The 20,466-nt window shown below is 35.2% G+C and overlaps 1 protein-coding gene across 8 annotated transcripts in view; it reads left to right on the forward strand.

Annotated features, from left to right (window-relative positions):
* Positions 1–20,466, forward strand: part of SETDB2 (SET domain bifurcated histone lysine methyltransferase 2) — a 65,686-nt gene that overhangs the window by 1,619 nt on the left and 43,601 nt on the right. For 3 of the 8 annotated variants that reach the window (XM_029936781.1, XM_029936782.1, XM_029936784.1), the window contains 6 exons: positions 404–499; positions 6,105–6,461; positions 7,490–7,558; positions 9,655–9,780; positions 10,760–10,825; positions 14,410–14,506. In XM_029936781.1, coding sequence (XP_029792641.1) covers positions 6,446–6,461; positions 7,490–7,558; positions 9,655–9,780; positions 10,760–10,825; positions 14,410–14,506 — 374 coding nt within the window. In that variant the 5' untranslated portion in view covers positions 404–499; positions 6,105–6,445. Of the gene's footprint in view, positions 1–403; positions 500–6,104; positions 6,462–7,061; positions 7,125–7,489; positions 7,559–8,572; positions 8,627–9,654; positions 9,781–10,759; positions 10,826–14,409; positions 14,507–20,466 lie in introns of those variants that run through there. The other 5 variants (XM_029936783.1, XM_029936785.1, XM_029936786.1 and 2 more) reach the window with 4 other exon arrangements.

Here is a 20,466-nt window from a genome sequence, read left to right on the forward strand (position 1 = left end):
CTTAAATTTTAAATTAAGTACACTATTAACATTCTCCTTTTAACAAAATAAGAATCTTACAGATAGCACAATCCCTGAGTTCCCCCTCACTCCCCCAACCCTATACCAAAGACTCTTGTGCAGAACCTTCAAGTCTTTCTTTATACTTAATATTCTCTATAGGTTCATGTATGCATTTGTAATTAAAAAAAATGGTGATAGTGTCAAACTATGTAATTTTGTAACTTTAATCATTTGACAGTGCTTTTGAAGTCTATAATCATTATTTATAGCTTATAATTTACTTCATTTTTATGCCTGCTGCATAGTGTTTCGGTGTATGGCTGAATTGTTCTTTTAATGTAAAATATTTTATTTTTGTCTCTTATTGGTTTTTTATATTAAATTATATCTTGTTTGATAGGTACTATATAGCACATTTTACTTGCCATTCTCTTTTTGATGGACATTGGTTGTTCCCAGTTTTTCACCTTGTAGACAATGCTGCAGGGAAATCCTGGTATGTATTTACTTGTATACATGTGCTATTTCTCAAGGATATATACCTGAAAGTGGGATGCTTGGTTTTAAGTGATGAACATTCTTTTTTTTTTAAGTTATGAACATGTCAAATTTAAATGGTCTTTTCAAATTTGTCTTCAAAATACTTCTACTAATTTACACATCCCAAAAATAGTTTTGAAAATTCAATTTTCCTACAGTCTAGACCAACACGATGGGGCACCTGGGTGGCTCAGTCACTTAAGTGTCTGACTTCTGCTAAGTTCATGATCTCAGGGTTTGGGGGTTCGAGCCCCACATCGGGCTGTGTGCTGACAGCTCAGAGCCTGGAGCCTGCTTCTGATTCTGTTCTTTCTCTCTCTCTGCCCCTTCCACAGGCATACTCTGTCACTCTCTCTCTCAAAAAAAAACAAAAACAAAAACAAAAACAAAAAAAACAACTTTTCAGACCAACATGAGATACTGTCTTCTTTTTCTCCATATCATGGATGAAATTATAGTCATTAAAAAAATTTTTTTAATTCTCTGATTACTAAGGTTGCAGTATCTATTTGTTTATTAACCTATAATTTTTGTAAATTTCTATAATTCAATTAAAAATTACCCATTTTCCTGTTGAGTCATCTTGTTCTTAATGGTTTAAAGAGTTCTTTATGTGTCCTAGATACCATGTATCCTATATAATTTTTAAAACTTTGTTCAGTGTCAGGGCACCTGAGTGGTTCAGTTGGTTAAGGTCAGCTCAGGTCATGATCTTGTAAGAACACGAGTCTGAACCAAACAGACGGTATGACAGGCTTTAAGTTTCCCCTCTAAACTAGAAGGTCTAAGGATCAGTCTCTCCAGAACTATTAGGCGGTTACACATTGCCCGCGGCAGAAGAGACCACTTTGCAGTATCCAATCAGGAAAGGCCAGCTACCTCTCCCCACATTCCTAAGGGTGAGGCCTACGGATAGAAACTTTAGATAGGACCCTGTTACCTAATGTTAAAGTTAACCCGATAGTCACCAATGAGACCCTGAACTCGCTCTGAATTGGTTAATTTCAAAGATACCCTAAATGTTGTAATTGGGTCCCGCCAAGAGTACCGAACGCTCTAAACAGTGTGTATGGTTAAACCTGTTGTCAATGATACTGTACATTATGATTGGATCGCTGCGCCTGTGTCGCACTTTCCTGTAACTCCCCCTTCCCAAAACTCATAAAAGCCCTACCCCACCATGTTCTGGGCTCTCAGCATGGATTCACTGCGTTGGTGAAGGCTCTGAGACCAAACTTAGGCCCGGCGAGCCTAAGCCGTAGTAAAACTGCCCTTTGCTTTTACATGCGTGCCTCGGTCTCCCTGGTGGTCTCTGGTTTTTGGGGGTGATATTGAAATCTTGGGCATTACAGTCTCATGGTTCGTGAGCTGTAGCCCTAGCCCCACGATAGGCTCCGTGCTGACAGCTCAGAGCCTGGAGTCTGCTTCAGATTCTGTCTCCCTCTCTCTGCTGCTTCTCTTCTCACTCTCTCTCTCTCTCTCTCTCTCTCTCTCTCTCTCTCTCTCAAAAATAAATAACATTAAAAAATAAATACATAAAATTTTCTTCACTGTCTATGGCTATGTCCTCCCCCTCTTTTTTTTTTTTACTCTTGTTAAAATAGATTACAAGTATTTTCTCTCAGCTTTTTGCTTATCTTTTAATTTTGTTTTGTTTTTGTTTGTTTATTCTACAGGTAGATGTTGCTTTCCTTTAAAATCTTTAGATGTATTTTTTTTTATCTTACGGCATTTCTCTCCAGCTTCAGTACAGTATTGAATAAGAGCAGTGGTGGCAAGTGTCCTCATCCTTGTGCCTAACTTTAATAAAAATGCCTCTAAGGTTTCTTCATTAAGTATGATGTTCGCTGCTAGCTTTTAGTAGAGTATTTATCAGGCTAAAGAAGTTCTCTTTTATTCCTAGTTTGCTAAGGGTCCCCCATCTCCCGACCTCCAGAATAGTTGCTGACTTTCATTGAATTGTTTTGTTTTCTGCATCTCAGATGTTGGTTTTTCCATTTATATGATAATGTAGGAATTTACATTGGTAAACTTTCCAATGGTAAACTTTTTAGGTATTCCTAGGATAAATTTTATTTGGTAACATACTTTACTATGTATATTTTTACTTACTACTTTTGCTTCTACACCTCTAAGTGCTTTTTGGCCTTGAGTTTCTTACATGTCAAGGTTATACTAGTCAAAAAAAAAAAAAAAGGTCTTCCCATATATTTCCTTGACCTGGAACAGTTCATATATGATAGAAATTACTCATTCCTTGAAAGTCTTGTAGAATTCATCTATAAAACTTAATAGACCTGGTATAATGGGATTGAGGTGGAGGTATGTGGCATGTAGCTCTAGCAAGATCTTTCGCTGTTGTTTTAGCTTTTTTATACTTTCGCCTCTAGTTGGGATTTCTACTACTTAAGTCTATTTGGTATTAAGTCAGTAATTTCAGTTAGATATTCGTGTGAATTGTTCTGTCAGTTTGTGTGAATTCTTTGTTTCTTCTATTGGTTTTCATATTAAATTCTATTTTGTTTGATATGAATATTTCTTAAAAGTGCTGGTATGTCTTTTTTCACATACTGCTATTTCAACCTTTTGATGACATTTTGTGTGATTTAAGTGGGTCTCTTATTTTAAAATATCATAACTAGGCTTTGCAGTTTGAGAGTCCTTTAGTAAGTAAGATTAACACATTCACCTTTTTTGTGATTAACAATTTGGCCTTTTTCTTGTCCTCTTATTTACCATCTTCTCTTTGTATCTTTTATATCCTATTTTTCCATTTCTATTTTTAATTGAGATTGGCCCCAACTTTTCTGTGATCTACATGTTTTTTAAAATATACTACCTTTAGGGGTGCCTGGGTGGCTCAGTTGGTTGAGCATCCAACTTACGCTTAGGTCATGATCTTGCATTTTGTGAGTTTGAGACCACATTAGGCTCTGTGCTGACAGCTGAGATTCTGAAGCCTGATTCAAATTCTGTGTTTCCCTCTCTCTTTGTCCATGCCCAGCTTACACACACATTCTCTCTCTCAAAAGTAAATAAACATTTAAAAATTTTTTTTAATTTACATTCTTTGACCCAGCTTGAATTTATTAAAAAATTTAAAAATATATATTACCTTTACATTTTCAACATAGTTCTTAAATTTATAGTTTCCTAACATGATCTAAATTTAATTAGTATTGATATCCTCCCTATGAAGAAGAACTTGACATGCTTCTACTTTACTTTATTTAATCTTGAAATGATCCCTTTCAATCCCCCTTCTATAAAAGAACACAATTTCCATGGTTATTTTTATCATTTTTGTTTCAGTTAGTATTAAAACTCATTTTTAATCTGTCTTTAGCATTAATGTATTTTTGTCGTTTGCTCATTTTTGCTTTCTTATACCTCAGTACTTCAGTCTAGGTTAGCTTTTTTTTAAATCAAGTATGTACTTCTTTATTTCTTTTAGAGAGTCTCTATGTGGGTTTTTGAATGTAAGAGGCCCTTTTTTTTTTTTAACTTTTGCTATTGAAATATAGCTTGGCATTCCGAGCTCAGACTTACTTTGCCTTAACTTACTGCCTCTGACATTTCCGGTGAGAAGTCTGATTACCAATATGATATGCGGTTTTTTTTTTTAGATAACCTGGATTTTCTGGAAGCTTCTTATACTTTATCTTTATTCTTGATATTCTAAAGTTTACCCACAGCTTGTCTAGTAGTGTATATTTATTCTGCTTGGTACCCAGTGGACCCTGAGTGAGCTTATATGTTTTCCAGTTTTGATAAATTCTTGGTCATTATTGTTTGTTCTTCCTTCTCTGTTTTTTCCTCTGCGTTCTGAGTGAATTACTAAACTTAGTCTTCCAGCTTACTATTGGCTTTTCATCTGAGTTTGCTGTTATTCAATTATCTATTGAGTTTATTCAACAACTATTTTTATATCCAAGATACCTAATTGGTTATTTTTCAAAACTGTGTTATTTTCATGGATGAGATTTCCTTCTTTAGCTCTTTGAGGATGTTAAATGAAATAACATTTAATTTTTTTTAATGTTTTAAAAAAAATTTAATGTTTATTTTTGAGAGAAAGAGAGAGCACAATCAGGGGAAGGAGAGGGAGAAGCGCACGCGCGCGAGACAGCGAGAGAGCAGGAGCAGGGGGAGGATAGTGAGAGAGGGAGACACAGAACTCAAGCAGGCTCCAGGCTCTGAGCTGTTAGTATACAGCCGGATGCAGGGCTCTAACATGAGAACTATGAGATCATGACCAGAGCTGAAGTCAGATGCTCAACTGACTGAGCCACCCAGGTGCCTCTTTAATGTTTTTTTTGGAGAGAGAGAGAGACAGACCAAGAAAGGATCTGAAGCAGGCTTCAGGCTCTGAGCTGTTAATACAGAGTCCAAAGCGGGGCTCGAAAGGCAAAGCGGTGAGATTATGATGATTAACCGACTGAGTCACCCAGGTGCCTTAATAACATTTGTTTTAAAATTATTTTTAGGATGCTCTATTCTCCTTTTGACTATAAGTCTAAAATCTTTCAGTGGGCTTGTTAAGTCTCTTTTTGATGGTACAGCTTTCCTCCGGTATTTGATGACTCTGAGATGTGTGTTCATCTTCTCTGAGAGGATTTGCTGTGCTCTGATGGTGGTTGGCATCTCTTCAGCTTCCCATCTGTTTCTTTTCCCTAGGGAGGTCTCACAGACTTGGGCCATAGAGAATTCCTTTTTGTCTTTAGCATAACTATATTTTTTAATTTAAAATCTGACATTTCTGTGGGTTTGGTGTGGGAGTGGGAGCAGAATTTATCATCTGTTGATCAACATCTTGAGACAGAATTACTGCTCTCTTTTTGACCTCTTCTACCTCTAAGTGTATTACCTGAGGAAATAATTAGAAATATACATAAAGTATATTCCAGCATTATTTATCATATTGAAAAAATAGAATGTTCAACATAGAAGCTTATTTACAGTACTAATCAAAAACTTATTAATAACTTAAAATTTAATTAAAAATTAAAATTCTAGTGTACTTTCATACTTGGTTTATTGACTGAAGTTCATTATATAGCCACTTAAAAGTCATATTATAGAAAAATATTAATGAGGGGGAAGTGCAAGATATGTTATCAATAAAAGGTTATTAAGAAATTATATACACTAAAATCCAAAACTTATTTTAAAAGTGTATATAATGAAAGAATAATAATTGCCAGTGTTTATTGAGTCTTTTGTATGTGCCAGTTGCCATTCTAAGTCTTATATCCCTTTGAAGTAGTTAGTGCTATTATCCCCATTTTAAAAGTTTTTATATTTATAAAAACATTAAAAAGTTAAAAAATGAAGTAAAAAATGGAGATAGTTTATGTTAATTGACAATATTTTAAATATGGGTGATTCTTAATTTCTCTGTAATTTCCTAATTTTGGTATTTTACACATTTTTTTCAGTTTATGTATTCTTGTTTCTATAAGTTTGTTATTATGAAAGATAGAGGCATTGTTATAAGTCTTTTTTTCTTACATATTTTATTTTTTACAAATATGTACCAATCTTTATTATTTTCTTCACAGAATGTTTCATGCATCCTTGGACAAAAAGATGGAGTTGGTTTTTGTTTTTAAAAAGATATTGTCAATGATCTGATATGACTGTAAATGCTTGATGAAGTTGCATGGACTTGTCATCAGTTTGGACTAATGGTCATTTTTGAGAATTCGTCAACCACAATTACTATTTGAAAATTCAAGCATCCAAGAACATTGGGCTTAGAATGGCATGATGATGTGTTTTCTCTGAGGACTGCAAATTTCCTAGAGACCACAGTTGGATTCCAGTTATATTCTCCTATCAAAGTGATTCAGTCCTTTGATACAGTTAATTTTGAAGTTTCATTTTTAAACAACACCAAAAGATGGGAGAAAAAAATGGTAGGTTTGAAAAACCATTGTTAAACATTATATTTAAAAGTATATATAGAATACTTAATTTAGCTGAATTGTGGAATTTTCAAGGTTTTTCACTGCAAGTGACGGTTCTCCATTTGAGGGAATTTAGGACTTATTCTCAGCCAACATTTTGATAGTCTATAATTAATTGTGTATCTGTAAAGCTAAGTCAGTTCTTTAGTGTACTTTTATAAAATTATACTTTATTTTTTAAAACACTTTTAGATTTACTTTTAAAAGAAAAATTGAGAGGATAGTACAGAAATTTCCTATTATCTTTTACATCCACTTTAACTTATTAACATCTTACATTTGTCTGGTACATTTGTTACAATTAATGAACCATTATTATTAACTAAAGTCTATAGTTATTCATATTTCCTTAGTCCTTACCTGATGTCTTTATTTATTCCAGTATCCCATATAATATTTATTTGTCATATCTCCATAAGGTCCTCTTGGATATAACAGTTTCTCACACTGACATTGTTTTTTATTTTGTAGTATTTTGTATCTAAATATTTTGTAGGACACCCCTTTATTGGAAATACTGATTTATTTATTTTTCATGATTAGACTGGGGTTATTAGTTTGGGGAAGAAGACCATAGAGATGAAGTGCCATTTTTACCCCATCATACCAAGGGTATGTGTTATCAACATGCTTTCTCTCTTGTTGATATTAAGCTAGATCATCTGGCTGACATAGGGTTATGTCAGACATAGTGTTATGATTCTCCACTATAAATTACTTTCTCTCCTTTTCCCTATGGTACTATTTGATAGGAAATCACCATATATAGCTCATATTCAATAAATGGGGAGTATGCTCCCCCTCTTTGAGAATGGAATATCTACGTTAATTGTTTGGAATTCTTCTGCAAGGGAGATTTAGCTCCTTTCTCCCATTTATGTATTTATTCAGTCTTTTATTTGTATCAGTATGGAGTCATGGCTACTTATTTTATACTTAGGGCTAAAATCCAGTACTGTTTTATTTTGTTGTTCAAGTTGTCCCAGGATTGGCTGTTGGAAGCTCTTTCAGTTGCATCTGTGTTCCTTTGACATACCTGTATCAATGTAGGTGGTTTTGTTTTGTTTTTGTTTCTTTAGTATTTCCTTATTTTTGGTACTAGAAGATGCTTTAGGCTCATCTTGTATATTTCCTGCCCCAGTCCTAGAATGAATCCTAGCCATTTCTTCGCTTAGCTAAATGATATCTAAAATTCCACAATTAGAGATTAATTTCTTGTACTATCTCCCCTGTTAAATTACACATAGTAATTTCTTGCTAAAGGCCACATGCTTATCTGCACATCAACTCCATGAGGTAAATGCTATTGTTATTTCCATTTTATAGCTGTGGCCACACAGCTTAATGACTGGTAGTGCTGGGTTTCAAACACAAATGTATCTGAACTCCAAAGCCCAGATTAATTACCACTTCTCTTTTTCCATTGACTCCTGATAGGCTATTCTCCTGAGTTTTCCTTCTACCTGTTTGCTCCTTCTCTATCTCCCTGATTCTTTTTTCTTATACTCATGCCTTATATATTGAAAACCCTCTTCTCATTGTACCCATTCTCCTTAATTACATCTCCTCAAGCATTTGTGTACCATATACTCCAAAATTCGTATAACTGGACCAGATCTTACTCTGGAGCCTGTATACCCAGTACTTGCCCTACTTAAATTTCTCACTTGTCTCCTGTCTTTATTCCCTATCTAAATGAATACCATTACTATGCATATGGTTGCCCAAGTCAAAAACTTAGAAATCCTTCTTGACCCCTTCCTCTTTCCACTCCAGCTGAGTGACCTTTCTAAGAAACTAATCACATTATAAGATGCTTATGGACAGCCTTTTCAGTGGCTTCCATACTTTTTCATGTAAAAATGGAGTTGCTTAGCCTGGCATGAAAGGCTGTCCATGTCCTGGCTCCTCCTGCCTCTAATACATCTTTCTTCATCCTTTTTGTCCTCTTACATTGCGTTTATTTAAAATCTTGAAAACTTGTCTGAAGCGGTCCTATGGGGAGTTAAAAGAAGACTTGGTCTTGGAGGCATCAAGGCCAAAGTGTCAACAGGGAAACAACACCCTTCTGAGACTACGTTGGTGGCAGCATCCCTAATTACCCAGAGATCCCGGTGGGTAAGATGACTTGCCAGGGAGATTTGGGACTATGAAGCCTAAGTCTTTATGACTCTTCTCACCCACGGCTGAACTTAGAGGTCTGGGTTTAATTTTTATTAAGGAAAATATATTTTTTGTAAACTTACGAGGCTCTCTGCTTATTAATCCTCCCAATTGCTTCTCAAGTGACCTTTCTAAAGTGCAATTATTATGTTTCCTCCATTGTTTAAGGCCCTAATAATTAATTTTGAACATTTTATATATTTTAATATAAGTAAATTTTAGATTTGTAGGTATTTTTGTTACTTTTAGACGTGTTGTGGGTGTGAGATTTGGCTTTTGCCAGTTTATTTTAATGGTCTTTCTCATATTTCTGTTTTAAGCTTTCAAAGAATTATTTCCTCTAGGAAATTTTTTTTATGTAAACTCTAACCCCTACATGTAGCTTGATCACGAACTCATGACCAAGAGTTGCAAGCTTTACTGACTGAGCCAGCCAGGCACCTCTCTCTAGAAATTTTTGACTAAGGTATTCACTTACTGGGCATATGAAATATTGGCTCATTTCTATAGCTATCTATAAAAATTTTAAACATTTTTTTCATATAGTTATTCAAAAATTATAAAAGACATGTAAAAACATTGTTGGACATTATTTCAGCACTTCTTGAGATGTTTCATTCTAAAACCATTTCCATACTCAGTAGAGGTTATATCCTTGAAACTTTTAAAATGCTTATGTGTCTATACACACATCTACCACCAGCCTAGAATGAAGCCATTCCTTCTGTTTTTCCAGAGAACCAGAAATAGTACCACTAAAGTTTTCAGCATATTTTTATGTTAGTAGAAATGAGTAAAACATTTAGGTCATATTCTTTGCTATTCTTTATAAAGAAACGATAAAAATAATTTTCCTCAAGGAAAAGGATAGATCAATTAAATCTTGATGTTATCTACCACATGGATTCTCTATAACATGTGCTTTCGGGGAAATTAGTCTATTTTTATTGAGCTCTTAAGCTATTTACTTTTATTATAGGTGACGCAAAAACTTTCTGGATGGAGCTGGAAGATGATGGAAAAGTGGACTTTATCTTTGAACAAGTGCAAAATGTGTTACAATCACTGAAACAAAAGATTAAAGATGGATCTGCCACAAATAAAGGTATGAAGCACAAAAAAATTTTAATATATTTAACGTTAAATGTTACCCACTGGCAGTATAATACAGTGCTATTTCCACCATGTTTCTTTTGTTATCTAAAAGCCTACCATCTGTTCTGTCTCCTTTGTATTTGTACTCTGCTTTGACAAAAACATGCTTTTACCATATGCCACAGATATTTTGTAAAAGTGGGTTAAGATGATTACTTTGAATAATAGCTACTGAATTTACCTCTTTGTCTGTCAGGCTACCTTGCTTTCCCCACATTTTATCTTTTATTTCTCTTTGTATCTCTTTTTGAAGGGTGATGGGTATTGCAAAAGTAATATCTGCTCATTGCACAACATTTAGTACCTATAGAAAAATATAACAAAAATTATCCACCACTCCATTACTCAGAGACCCATTTTTACAAATACAAAGGTACATGTAACTATAGTTTGCCTGCTTTAAACAGAACTTGCACTACTTGTCTTCTGAAAGCAGAACTTGCCTTCTATTTCAGCAGTCAGTGCCATCAGCCAATTTTTTATTTTTTTTGGTTTCTTTGTTTCAACCCTAGCTGGTTGTAGAACAGAAGACTTTTAGGTGGAAATTTACTTTTTTTCCCTCAAGACATAAGATTTTCAAGCAAATTTTCATTTGAACTCTTCTTAAAACTTTGTGAATGTTTTTATGACATTAATCTTTTGTTTGCTTGTCCAAACAATAATGCCATTTTTCATGTTAATATTCCTTCATGAGTCAGATATATTTAGTTTTGAATCCAGTTCTACCAACTCGTAGCTGAATGACCTGGAATAAATAGTTTAACTCCTAAACCTCAATTTCTGTTTCTAATGCAGGTAATCATAAGAACCTCTCAGAAGAGTTGATGAAGATTAAGATAAAGCATATAAATTATTTAGCACAGTATCTGTCACCATGAATGAAAGTGATGCTGCTGCTGGTTTTCATGCTATTTTTGTTTTCTTAACAGAATACATCCAAGCAATGATTCTAGTGAATGAAGCAACCATAAGTAACAATTCAACATTGATAAAGGGTACGTGCATTTCTAATCCCAATGTTGAGTATTCTGTTTTTTGTTTTTTTTTTTTACTTGATGCCAGCTTAATTGAGTTCAGATCATGTCAGATTACCTAAAGATAATTGAAAATAAAAGGTAAGATCTATACTGGTAAATTATATAAATCAGTTTCACTATTAAATATAAAGTCCTACCCATCCAGAGGTAGGAAATGCACACTCTTCTAAGCCTTTTAGGAAATGAACAAATGTATCCTTTCTTCAAAAAAATTCTAAGACCCCAAACTACTATAAACTCACTTTTTGTGAAAAACAATACTTCTAGAGAGGTATATTTTGGCATAGATAAGTTAATGTAAAAAATTTTTTTTGTTTCTAGAGTATCAGACCATTAGTCTTGCAAACTCTAAACAAATTAATTTTAGAAGGAATTGATCAAAGATAATGTACCAGAACTAGGAAAAGAAATATTAAAATGTTGTTTTATCAGTATTACTCTCATATAAATCTTAGTCTATCTCTAATTTACTAAAATGTGGAGGTGGTACTTTGCTGGATTTTAATTAATGCTCTAAATATTGTTAACAAATAATAATTTAACTTGCATAATTTTGAAGCCTTAAGGTTTTATTTTTTTTATTAAAAAAGTTTTTTTAACATTTCCTTATTTTTGAGAGACAGAGACAGTGTGATCAGGGGAGGGACAGAAAGAGAGAGGGACACACAGAATCTGAAGCAGGCTCCAGGCTCTGAGCTAGCTGTTAGCACAGAGTCCGACACAGGGCTTGAACCCACGAACTGTGAGATCATGACCCTAGCCAAAGTCGGATGCATAACCCACTGAGCCCCCCAGGCACCCCTGGAGCCTTAAGGTTTTAAATCTCTGAAAATATAGCCTAGCATCATGAGTCTATTTTAAAAAAAACCTTTTCGTTATTCAAAAGTATTCTCAATTTCAGTAGCTAATGGATAGTTTGAGAAGAGTAGATTCTTTAAGAAAACAACCTTCCTCAGTATCTTTCAATACCACTGGAATTAACATACTTAAGAGATCACACTAGCTTTGCAAGAGAGAGGCTTTTAAATGCTGGAGGTGGTAAGAGGAACTAATTTTGAAATAATTTATTTCTCACTAACAAAAAGTAAATTGGGTTTTTGTTTTTTTTGTAATGATTTCATCAATAGAAATATTGAATACTATAATCTTGTATTTTTATGTAGTTCCTCTGAAATGTAATGAATTTGTCAAAATAAAAGTATATGTTTGCCAGTGGTAGGGCAATATTTGTAAATAAGGAATCGAGGGTTATGTAATTGGCATTGTTGGCAAAAACAAAGATTAAAAACCTCCTAGTAATAAGGTTTCATATTAGTATTTATTTTTAAAAAAAATATTGATGCTGGGAAAAACGAAAGGACTTCATGTAAAGGTCAAAACAAGCTATCCCATATCCAACTTGGTCTGCCCAAACCACTGATTACCCTTATTTTCTTTGCTTATGTATAACTGTAAATATATGCTATATCCCCAAACAAAAAGGATTGGATACTGTTTTTTTGAGAGAAGTTATTATTTCCCCTTTCCTCCCTTATCTAATGATTAATTTTTAAATCTCCATATTTTGGGGCTTCTGGGTGGCTTAGTCGGTTCAGTGTCCAACTTCAGCTCAGGTCATGCTGATATGGTTCTTGAGTTCGATCAAGCCCCATGTCAGGTTCTCTGCTCTTAGCACAGAGCCTGCATTGGATCCTCCTCTGTCCCTGTCTCTCTCTGCCCCTTCCTGATACTTCCCTCCCTCCCTCCCTCTCTTTCCCTCTCTCTCTCTCTCTCAAATAAATAAACTTAAATAAAATCTCCATGTTTTTCAGTACATCTTATTTTTAATTTTGCTTATATACATTTATTGTATTCATATTTGTTAGTACGGTTTATATGACTCATGCAAAGAAATTAGTTGGGAAAAATCAGAAATTCTAAATTTATAAAACTTAATTGTTAATCAGGTATTATAGCTCTTTTCAACTATCAGATTTTAAACCTTTCCTTATCTTGATAATTAAAGAGGGATGATTGTTTTCTAAATAGCAAAGTAGTGGCCTCATGTTTTAACTTAAACTATTTTTTTATTTACTTAAACTTTTTTCTTTTTTTAATGTTTATTTGTTTTGAAAGAGAGAGAGAGGATGAGCAGAGAAGAGGCAGGGAGAGAAAATCCCAAGGAAGTTCCCTGCTGCCAGCATAGAACCCAGAGAGGGACTTGAACCCATGAACTGTGAGTTTATGACCTGAGCCAAAACCAAGAGTTGGACCCTTTACCAACTGAGCCATCCAGGTTCCCCAAACCTTCTTCTTAATAAGATTGATCTGTACTAAAGGACTGAGGCAAGATGAGAATCACTTTTTTCCTTAAAGGCTCTCAGTGCATAGAAAAAAAACACATTTAAAAAAGTCTTTAAATCAAACATAGAATATTCTACATATCCATTTTTCAAATTAAGAACAGGGAATTCATAACATTTTTCCATTAAATACACAGCTTACTTCCATTATTGTTGTCATATTAGAGAATAGAAATAGGTGAAGTAGAAAAGAAAGACAAGATGCAGGATTAAATTAAGTGCAGGAGTGCATGGATGGCTCAGTCAGTTAAGAAACTGGCTCTGGCTTGGGTCATGATCTCCCAGTTCCTGGGCTTGAGCCCTGCATTGGGCTGTGTGCTGACAGCTCTGAGCCTGGAGCCTGCTTTGGATTCTGCCTCTTTCTCTTTGCACCCCCCCACCCCCCACTCATACTCCTTCTCTCTCAAAAATGAATAAACAAAAGCATTTTTTAATAAAAAAAAAAAAAGAAATTCAGTGCAGAAAGATATAGGAAAGACCAAGTAATATGAAAAGACAAATGGAAGAACAAAAAAGTTGCCCAAATACCTCACCTCCAAAAATACAAATAGCAGTGGAATAACTAGAAAACAAAAGGTACATAAATTTTCCATTTTGTGACCTTTTATAGTAAAAGCCATGTTATTTTTCTATAAAATACAGGCAGAAATAAGGATATTCTGTGTTTACCACAAAGGTTGATTAAAATTCAAATAAAGTTCAGGGCAAACTAGATTTTTTCCAGTAGAAGCCTCTTCTACCCTAAGTATTTTACTTGATCATATCTTATTTCCTTAATGTTTTTTGAAAATACTGACACCTAATTTTTTATTTTTTATTTTTGTATTTAAAAAAAATTTTTATGTCTTTATTTTGAGAGAGAGAGGCAAAGAGTGAGCAGGGAAGGGGCAGAGAGAGAGGGAGACACAGAATCTGAAGCAGCCTCCAGGCTCTGAGCTATCAGCACAGAGCATGATACGGGGCTCCAACCCACAGACTGAGATCATGACCTGAGCCAAAGTCAGATGCTTAACTGACTGAGCTACCCAGGCGCCCCAGACACCTAATTTTTAATTTAATTTTGAAATCTTAATAGGTTTGCAGATTTAAGGGCAAACCCTTAACCCATGTATCTCTACTCAATAAAGATATTATTTAGATATTAGAGTAAATGATTTTTTACTTGATATACTTATTACTCATGTTTATTTTTTTCTGTAGATCATACATCTCTGTTCCAGAATGAACAGGAAAATAAATCAGGTTCATTGCCTTCTACATCATATGAAGACTCCTTTCCAGAAGACTGTACATTTCTGTATGTATATAAGTTAAATTTATTTATGTTGTTAATGCTTTCATTTCAAGAATTACTAATCATTTGACATAAAAGTAGGTAGAATGTGTAGAAAAATAATTTTCCCATCCACTTGAAAAGTCATACATTTTAGTATTTTATATAGAATAAAGGTTCATGAGTCCCTTAACAAGTTATTTATTTGTTAATATCCCTAGGAATCTAGTGTTTGAATAAAATTTAGCTTAAGTTATCTTTGTGTATAGGGGCATGTGGGTGGCTCAGTTGGTTGAGCATCAGACTGTTGATCTCAGTTCAGGTCTTGATCTCAGCATCAAGAGTTCAAGCCCTGTGTTGGGCATGAAGCCTACTTAAAAAAAGTCTTTGTATATTTAGTATATTACTAATATACTAAAATCTACAAAGTTGGCAATTTTTTAACTAAAATATTATTTTTCTGGATTATTTATTTTTTTAATGAGATTTTATTTTTAAGTAATCTCTACACCCAATGTGGAGCTCAAACTCAACCCTGAGATCAAGAGGCACATGCTCTACTGACTGAACCAGCAGTCCTGGATTCTTTTAAAGTGAAGGTTAAACAGTATTTCTCTCTCTTTTTCTTAAGTTTGTTTATTTTGATAGAGACATGAACCATGAAATCATGACCTGAGTTGAAATCAAGAGTCAGGTGCTCAACCAACTGAGCCGCCAGGAGCCCCAAACAGTATTTCTTTCAGTACCAGTTCAGCTTTTCCAATACTTAAACAGCTCTAAATTACTTATGATAATAGACTAAATTTTTCTGACCTTTTCTTTCTCCTTTTACTATTTCAGTAAAGATCCCTTAGCATAAAGTAGGATTGTAAGAAAGGAAATCTGACACTATAACATAGTCTTTATTTTTAGTAGGCAATACCTGTACTAAAATGTTCAAGTAGTTTAAAGGAAGTTCCTAAAATTATTTTGTGCTATACCAGGGAACAGATTTCAAAAATAAAAGTGTCTTTATAAAGAAAGTTCTTAAGTTAATTGTCATATTTTGTTTGTCCTTCTAGCTACATATTAAATTGACAAAAAAAACTTGTCAGTATAGAATTTTTTTTTAATGCTTATTTATTTTGAAAGAGAAATACAGAGCATGAACAGGAAAGGAGAAATGGGGGAGAGAGAATCCCAAACAGGCTGGGCTGCCAGCACAGAGCCTGATGCAGGGCTTGCTCTCAAAAATCGTGAGATCGTCACCTGAGCCAAAATCAAAAGTCAGACACTTAACCAACTGAGCCACCCAGGCTCCTGTAGAATTCTTTTTGTTGTTTTTTTAGGGTTTATGAGTGTTAAAGAATGACACTATTTAATGTTGGGAGCTATTTGAACTCACCGGTAGAGTGAAAATTTCTGGTGAGAGTACGGCGAGTTTGCATGGTCTCTTGCCCCCAGATAACTTCCAAAATCTGCCCTCTTAAAACTTTTCATTTCTGCTTGGGCTCCAAACCTCAGAGTGCTTTGCTGAGTAGTGTCAGAAGCAGCCTGTCCCCCTGAGGCATGATTGCCCCTGGTCAGGGAAAAGATGAGTAAACTAGATACACCCTAATGCAACATATAGTTTTCCCCTAAGCAACTAACTGATAACTGACTGCCTTCTCGACCTGAATGCCTTTGTGAAAGTCACTACTGCAATAAAATGTATCATTTATCTTTGGGACTGTAAGAGCAAGCATTATGTCTCCTGAGAACCTCTTTTTCTGGGAACGTTCTCTTAGATTTATAAACAGCCTACTGACACTTACTCATAAAAAACTGACCTTTACTAAACAATGCTGTTTGTGTCTTGGCTAAAGGTTGCTTCCTTAAGGCTAGACCTGAGGTTTTGTAAAAAATACCTATGACAACATGAATACCTGTAGCTAAGTTTTTTATGACAATCATTACTACTAGAATTGTAACTTCTGCAGAACCCATGTCCTAGAAAATTGTGAAACTAACTTATCTATGAGAAATCATTTACAGCTCTTTCTGGTCCTTGTACCTTTTGCCATAAATAAAGCTTGAGAACCAGATAGGGCAGAGATGCCTGCCAGAATGGTAGAGATGCCTGCCAGATGGGCAGGGGTGCCCATCTGGTGATCAAAATGAAACTCAAGGCTCTCTCACTCTCTCTTGCCTACACCGTCATTTTTCAGGGGAACCCTGGACCTGCTGGAGCTGGACTCTGGCAATTTTGCATACGATTTGCATTTGCAGTTATTAGAGATGTCATTAAAGTTTGATACTTGGGGCGCCTGGGTGGCTCAGTCGGTTAAGTCTCCAGCTTCGGCTCAGGTCAGATCTCACGTTCGTGGGTTCGAGCCCCGCGTCAGGCTCTGTGCTGACAGGTAGCTCAGAGCCTGGAGCCTGCTTCTGGTTCTGTGTCTCCTTCTCTCTCTGCCCCTCCCCCTCTCATGCTCTGTCTCTCTCTGTATCAAAAATAAATAAAACATTAAAAAAAAATTTAAAAAAATATATAAAAAAAATAAAGTTTGATACTTATTTTAAAATATTCTCAGAGAAAGCTAGAAATTCTGGTCTTCTGATCTACAAAATAAAATTTCATTACCTTCTAAAAACAAGTTCAATCACTTTAAATCACTAAAATACAAGATTCTTTTTCATATAAATTACCACCAAAACTCTCATTTTCTATTTATTTTATTAAAATTTGTATTCCAAACATAAATGCAGGGGTTTATTCTTTTATTTTTTTTTCTAAGTTTATTTTGAGAGAGCACAAGCAAGAGCAAGTGCAAGTGAGAGGAAGGGCAGAGAGAGAGGGAGAATCCTAAGCGGGCTCCTCAAGCAAAGCCCATTGAGGGCCTCTAATTCACAAAATGGTGAGATCATGACCCGAGCCAAAATCAAGAGTCAGATGTCTAACCGACTGAGCCACCCAGGTGTCCCAGGAATTAGTTTATTCTTAAGCATTTCTTTTTGGTTTTAAGTTCATCATTGTAGCTTATCAGAATCCTTTTGAATTTTGAATCTCCTTTTATATTTTCTTTCCTTTCTAGCTTTTCTCCTTATACAAATATTTTTTTAAATTTTTTTTAAGGTTTACTTTTGAGAGAGAAAGAGACACATAGACAGAATGAGAGCAGGGGACGGGCAGAGAGAGAGAGAGATACACAGGATCCCAAGCAGGCTCCAGGCTCTAAGCTGTCAGCACCGCGTCTGACACGGGGCTTGAACCCATGGGCTTTGAGATCATGACCTGACCTGAAGTCAGATGCTTAACCAACTGAGCCATCCAGGCGCCCCTCCTTATACAAATATATTAAATGAGCTCTCTAGTCTTGATTATAGTCACTGAAAACATTGAGTAAGGACCAAAGATGAAACCTTGCTGGCTCACTGCTCCTTTATTGTTCTTCAGAAAGAAGTTTTTGACCAACTGTGAATTTACTAACCTCTACCACTCTCCCACCTACATTTCTCTATTTTACTCAGAAGGGTTTTGCAGGAAATCACGATTCACAGCAATAGTGTTCTATATTATTACCAGACATTATCAAACCCTGTCAAAAAGGAAAATTAGAGTAATTGTGCTCTTCTTACCTAGTCCATATTGGCTTTTTTTTTTTTATTCTAAGTACTTAAAAGCCACATGCTTGATTCTCTCTTCTAGAAATTGTGTAGAGATCAATATCAAGCTAATCATACTTTGGTTTCTGGAATGTTTACTCTTTGCCTACTTTTAAAAAATCAGGGCAGCATTTTCTCATTTCTCATTTGTATTTGAAGTTTTCTTGAAGACCTTGAAATGTGATTTGTTTTGGCCTAGAATTTTAAATATGTTTAAATAAACTAGCTTTCTAGGACTCTTTTTAAACTTTAAGACTTTAATTTCTTCTTTTCATTTTTGTCTGGTCTTTCCAACTTGAGAGCAGTACTCAATGGATGAAAAAGATGAAGACAAAATTGTTTTGGAGCTCTTCTTTCTGTTATCAGCTTATACTGTCTTTCCCCTAACAGATTGTCTACTTGTTCCAAACATAGCTTTAAAGGTTTTGTTGGCTGTTTACTGGCATTTGGGGGAGCCCCAGTTATTAGCAGCCTTGAGCCTTTGTGACATTTTTTTATAGGTTCACATCAAGATTTTGTATTCATAATTGGTCTTCTTTTATTCTTTTGTACATATTCTTTTAAAAAATCTGAGCTCAAAGAAATGAAATTAGTTTTTCGGTTTTCTCATCACATTAGGATTATTTGTGATTGTCTAATCAGAACTTCATTTCCCTGGAACCTGTGGTTCTTCTTTTGCTGTATTCCCACTCTGAGGTTTTGTCCATGAGATCATACCTAACATTTTTTTTTTAATGTTTGTTTATTTTTGAGAGAGAGGGTGGGAGGGCAGTGAGAGACAGAGGGAGACAGCATCTGAAGCAGGCTCTCTGCTGACCCCTGAGAGCCCGATGCTCATGAGATCATGACCTACGCCACCCAGGTGCCCCCATACCTAACATTAAGTTGAACTCTCTGAGATCTTTTCAAAGAAAGGGACATTTGTAATTGGGCTCAAGATTTTCCTCCTTTGCCATTAAGAATTCCAAGACCATGTTTCATTCTTGATCAGAATTATTTTTAAATAATTTCTTTTGTATTTCTCTGTAGTTTGTGAGTTTATTTTTTGTTTTGCTTTCAGTAATTAAACTTGTAGCAAGCCATTAGTTACATAGGCAGACTGGCAAACTAAATGGGAAATAATTTAAGGAAAGGATTCTCAGTCCCAGCTGAATTGCTCAAATTGAGCAACTGATACATCAATTGATACAATTGTATCAAATTGATACAATTTGTCAATGGCAAAACCATACTGAAAATATTAGGTCTGATAGAAAACTGGCCTTCTGTATTTTATTCTAGAGTTGGAGTTGTGATGTAGCTAATGTAAAAAAAAATTTTGTTCCAATGATAATTCAAAGATTCTACTTTTGTGATGCTATGAAATATGGCTTCTTTTTCTTAGTCAAGTACTTTGGTTTGTCAGAAATATATACCTAGTCAAGGCAATGGAATTTAGGTAGTGGAATAGGTAGTGGAATTTACTAGAGATATATCAGACATGCAGCTTTGGCAATATAAATGGTGGAAGTAGGCTTGCCCCACCGTAAAAAGACAGAGATGTATGGGGCGCATGGATGGCTCAGTCAAGTAAGTATGTGACTCTTGATCTCAGCTCTGGTCTTGATCTCATGATCATGAGTTTGAGCCCTGTGTTGGGCTCTGTGCTGGGTGTGAAGCCTACTTAAAAAAAATGTGAATTTCTGCAAAGGAAACAATCAAGAAAACTAATAGGCAACCAATAGAATGGGAAAAGATAGTTGCAAATGACATACTAGATAAAGGGCTAGTATCCAAAATATATGAGGAACTCACTAAACTTCACACCCACAAAACAAATAACCCAGTGAAGAAATGGGCAGAAGACATGAACAGACACTTCTCCAAAGAGGACATCCAGATGGCCTACAGGCACATGAAACAATGCTCAACATCACTCATCATCAGGGAAACACGAATCAAAACCACACTGAGATACCACCTCACGCCAGTCAAAGTGGCTAACATGAACACATCAAGAGACTGTAGATGCTGGCGAGGGTGTGGAGGGACGGGCACCCTCCTACACTATTGGTGGCAATGTAAACTGGTGCAGCCGCTCTGGAAAACAGTGTGGAGGTTCCTCAAAAACCTATCCATAGAACTCCCTTATGACCCAGCAATAGCACTGCTAGGGATTTACCCCAGAGATACAGAAATGCTGATGCATAGGAGCACATGTACCCCAATGTTCATAGCAGCAATGTCAACAATAGCCAAAACATGGAAAAAGCCTAAATGTCCATCACCTGATGAGTGGATCAAGAAGATGTGGTATATATACACAATGGAGTACTACATGGCAATGAGAAAGAATGAAATCTGGCCATTTGTAGGAAAGTGGA

This window comes from Suricata suricatta, chromosome 4, assembly GCF_006229205.1.
Source record: "Suricata suricatta isolate VVHF042 chromosome 4, meerkat_22Aug2017_6uvM2_HiC, whole genome shotgun sequence".
Taxonomy (NCBI): Eukaryota; Metazoa; Chordata; class Mammalia; order Carnivora; family Herpestidae; genus Suricata; species Suricata suricatta.